At 34.7% G+C, this 4,703-nt stretch overlaps 1 protein-coding gene across 1 annotated transcript; it reads left to right on the top strand.

Annotated features, from left to right (window-relative positions):
• Positions 1-402: 402 nt before the first annotated feature.
• LOC108690608 (frizzled-9-like) lies at positions 403-1,815 on the top strand (the record flags this gene model as incomplete). The annotated part of the gene is made up of 2 exons (XM_018197981.1): positions 403-607; positions 1,253-1,815. Coding segments are annotated over 2 exons (768 nt in total), but the record flags the coding sequence as incomplete, so codon positions are not given.
• Positions 1,816-4,703: the final 2,888 nt, after the last annotated feature.

Below are 4,703 nucleotides of genomic sequence, written 5' to 3'. Positions count from 1 at the left end.
TTTATTGTATGACGTCTATGATCTATTTATTTCGACCACTACTTATCGCTAAAGCCATCTATAAGGAAACGGCGGAAGCAAAGTTGTACACCTAATAGATACATGTGTTCGTGAAGATCAACAATAATAATTTATGATATAAGATATTAATAATCTTATATTTTAATTTTATCTTATATTTTAATTTTCCCGACAAATTAAAATTTTTTAAAGATTTTTTTTTAAGATAGAATCAGAGCAATGCATTAATTCCGTTACTGCAATAATTCAACAGCTCAAAAAATCACTTTTACTTACGTCTCCAAAGGAAAAAAAATCAACTCATTTTATCTATCATGTTTTTTTATTTGCCTTTATTTATCTGCTGTAATCTACCTTATCTATGAAATATATTATGAATAGGTTCGCGATGCTCTGAAGAGCATTCCTTGTACAATTTGGTGGCTGGTCAGGTATTATCTGGGATTAGCCAGCAATATGTGGTGGGCAGTGCTGTGTGGTTGCTGGCTGCTAAGCGCCAGGAATGAGTGGAGCAGCGAAGCTCTTTATGACATCGCGCCCTATCTTCATGCGGCCGCGTGGATTCTTCCAATATTTTTCACAGGAGGTAACTTTATGCATCGTATAGATCTAAAATCTATTTACATTAAATGCTGTGCGAGTCATTGGTAACGATGGCTGACACTACTAAACACAAAAAACGCATCAAACTTGTAAAAAATATTTCTAATTTTAAATATTGTTAATATTAAAGTAGTAATCTAAATTAATAAATGTACTAATTGCAAAACAAAATTTCATTCCGACATCGCTGGAAAAACAAGCAAATTATCCGATATTGAACGTGTTAATTATGCAACATTAATTCGATTGTGACACTTTTTTATTTGTATTCATACATTTTTTTGGAATATCGTATGGCTCCGTGTAAGAGCGACGAATTTGTAACCGATAAGTTGCGAGTTCAAATCCTGCATCTCATATATATGAAAAAATTTCGTAATCCATACTGACTTATTATTAGCAGGAGTCACAGAAGACATCTTTATAGATCTAAATAACTCTGATTTTAAGATTCAGACATATATAGAGACTAATATGATCTGATCCTTAGACCGCACACATTCCTCTCATTACTATTATACATTCTTTTCTTATTGATCCATTTCAGTTATAGGTTTTTTATTTATAGTTATAGCTTTTACATTTATGATTTCTTTAGAATGAACCATGAATATCTTTCTTCATATAGGAAGTCTATTGTCGCGTAACGTGGTGGCAGACGAATTAACCGGATTGTGCCAGATCTCAGACGAGTCAGCACTGTGGTTAGAAGTGTTGCCGCACGCGATGCTGCTATTATTGGGCTGCGTGTTTGGTAGCGTTGCTGGAAGCGCGTTGGTACGCGTACGGAGGGCCGTGCGCTGCGCTGGACGCAGCGCAATGAAATTGGAACGCCTGATGACGCGGCTAGGTATCTTCGCGCTATTGTACGCGCTGCCAGCACTGGGTGGTCTTGTCTGTGTGCTGCAGGAGGCCTCGGTAAGGCCGCGATGGCGAAAATTGGCATTGTTGGCCGCATTGGACTGTCGCGCGACGCAGAATTGCACCCCAGGCCCGGTATACCGAGCTGCCGGTCTCGAAGTTGCCCTTCTGAGACTTTTTCTGTCCCTCGTAATCGGCGTCACCTCCGGCATGTGGGTATGGTCCGGCAAGACTTGCCGTGCTTGGAGCAGACTACTCGTTGCACCCAACAAATCCGCCAGGATACAAAACCCTTTTCAAGGTTTCAAGCAAGATGACAATATCGCTTGACGAATGGTCAATGAATCTAATGATCATCAACGATGCGACATTAAAAAAATGTTGAAGTTTCAAATCTTGCGGATGTGCTTTAAGTATCTTAGACACTTTCTCAACATTGCGCGCGTACGTGCATGCCTGTATAGGAATGTACGATTTTTGTAAATTATGTATCCTTATTGCAATTGTGATCTTCCTTAAGGGAATTCTAAAGTCGTCTGTATTACCGACTAAATCATATAATTTTTGTATAACAAATACTTTTCTTCTCTTTTACAGATTCGAAAATCCTTTTCCAGGATTAAAGTATACGCATTAATACATGTATGTACATAGTGAGATGGAATTTATGCCGAGAACGATCAAAAATTTCGAAATTGATATATTTTTTACCATTTTTTAGTAACATGGCGTTTCAATTGTCAAATCGTGTTATATAATAATATTGTATTTGCTTGATACGAAAGTTTTGCAACTCGTACTTATGAAATAGTAATCCACAAACACGTAGTTGCATGAATAAATAACGTCGAGTTCTTAGAGTTAGACTTAGATGCTTTATCGCGACGAATTTGTTACGCGAAAATTTATATGCAATTGCGTGTATCATGTTACGTGAGATATTGGTATGGTAGTATATAAAGATATGTCGAGGCGTTTAGTTCCTATAATAAGAGTTAGGATAAACCGCTGCCATTAATAGTCAAATACTACAAAGACTATAGACGATATACAGAAAATATGACGTCAAACACGTGTAGCCGAATTCAATTAAATGAGCATGGTATGATTAGAAATAACATTCTTTAACAAAGAATCTCGTGTAAATATACTGCAAGTTAATGACGAAAATATGAAGAATAACATCAAATACATGATTTTCTACAATTTGTTTATAACTCGTGGTTATGTTGGCTATTACATATAGATTCATTTGAAATTAGCAGTTGGCTATTACATATAGATTTCGGCAATCAAAAATCATTAGCTCGATAATTAACTCTTATTACAGTATCTCTAGATGCGCTGGAAAAATAGCGATCTCTGATGACTTTTTGTCGGAGTTCGGGGCTTCAGTTTAGGATTTCCTTAAATATCATAAACGTGATATATCGCATCGCGATTTGTATATGTTGTTTACAAACAACATTAACGTGCCTATCGACGGCGCACTTTACTGAACGGTTTTTATTGTCGCTCGCTTGCATTTGATGGTAGGCCGAGTGAATTTGATTATTTTCATAAATTAATATCTGATTAATCATTTTGAAAATTGCAAAATGGTAAAGAACTTTTCGATTCAGTTTAGTCCGCTCTATTTACACAAAAGCGCTTGGTTTTTCAGGGAATAAAAAATTGATGGACATCTATATATATGTTAGGATGGAGTCCCGTGAAATATATTTACCTCGTATCGCGTAATCGCGTAACCAATCAGAAGTGATGCGCTGTTGTGATTTCGCGTTTTACTGATTATTGATTGGTTACGCGATTACGCGATATGCAAATACGCTTCATGGGACTTCACCCTTAGTGTAACGTTCTGACAGTGCACATCACTAATTGGCTGATTTAAAATAAAATATTCTCAATGGGCGCATTCAGCAAATTCAACAGTTGAGTGAATGTTCGCTGATATTTGGATATTCTTGTAGATCTAAAATTCTGATTGGATAAGTTAAAAGAATACATCAACAGCGATCTTCAATTGTTAAATCTGCTAAATGTGTCCATTGGTAAAGAAGAAGTTACTAGACACGGTCGATGTGAATGAATGTTTGCTATCACACTGCGCTAAGGAAATCCTCCCCCTATGTTGTACATATTGTAAAAATAATACCTGCTTCTAATGTATATTTTAATCCTTAATTATAATAATTAAAATAGTCGTTAGATTCATTTTCTAATAACAATGAAAGCATATTTCGATGAATATACCAATGAATACAAGTTTAATAAACGCTAATCATTTATATGTATATTATTAATTTTTAATTTTTATCAAGCGACGCAGAGCCAATGTATGTACTAAGTAAATATTGCGCAATTTTAACAATCAGTATTGGCCTAATATCAATTAAACACAGAATGTTGGCCAATAATCCTAAGGAGCATACTTAGTGGCATAAGTTATAGAAATAGTTAGAAATATTTATACAACTTTCTTAAAAACTTTGTAACTTCTCTTACAATCTTTGCAACTTAAAAGTGTAGGCAGTAACGTCGTTGAAATGTTTATAACAACTAAATGGGGAACTTATACGACTGATTTCTAACATCTTATTAACCACATTAAAACTTATAATATACAACTGTATTATCATTAATAATCATAATGTCTCAATGACCGTCTTAAAGATCATGTACAGATTTTAATACAACTTTCATCAATTATCAAAATATTAAATATTTTTTAAAATAATATTTTTCTTCATATTCATCTTACATCTTAATATTTTTACATCTTAATATTCATCGCATTTGAGATATACGCTGAACATTTATACGCATTTATATTTATGAAAACATAATTTTGACGGGATTTGAACTTAAGATCTATTAAGTGTACAACTTTGCTTCCGCCATTTTCCTATAGATGGCTTTAGCGGTAAGTAGTGGTCGAAATAAATAGATCATAGACGTCATATAATAAACTTGGACATCTGTCAACATAACCTCATAGAAACATTAGTCGATTTGTGTCTGCATCATAAAGTTATTATTGAAAATGTCAGTTTACGAGCCAAATTCTCGTCATTTGCGGGAGGTTTTAATTTTTTGCTTCAATATGAAGAAATCTGCGGCTCATCGAATGCTCTCAAATACTTATGGTGAAGCCGCTATTAGTGAAAGAACGTGTCGTGAGTGGTTTCAACGCTTCAAGAACGGTGATTTTGACG

Source organism: Atta colombica, unplaced genomic scaffold, assembly GCF_001594045.1.
Source record: "Atta colombica isolate Treedump-2 unplaced genomic scaffold, Acol1.0 scaffold332, whole genome shotgun sequence".
Lineage (NCBI taxonomy): Eukaryota > Metazoa > Arthropoda > Insecta > Hymenoptera > Formicidae > Atta > Atta colombica.
This window is presented reverse-complemented; position numbering and strand designations above follow the sequence as displayed.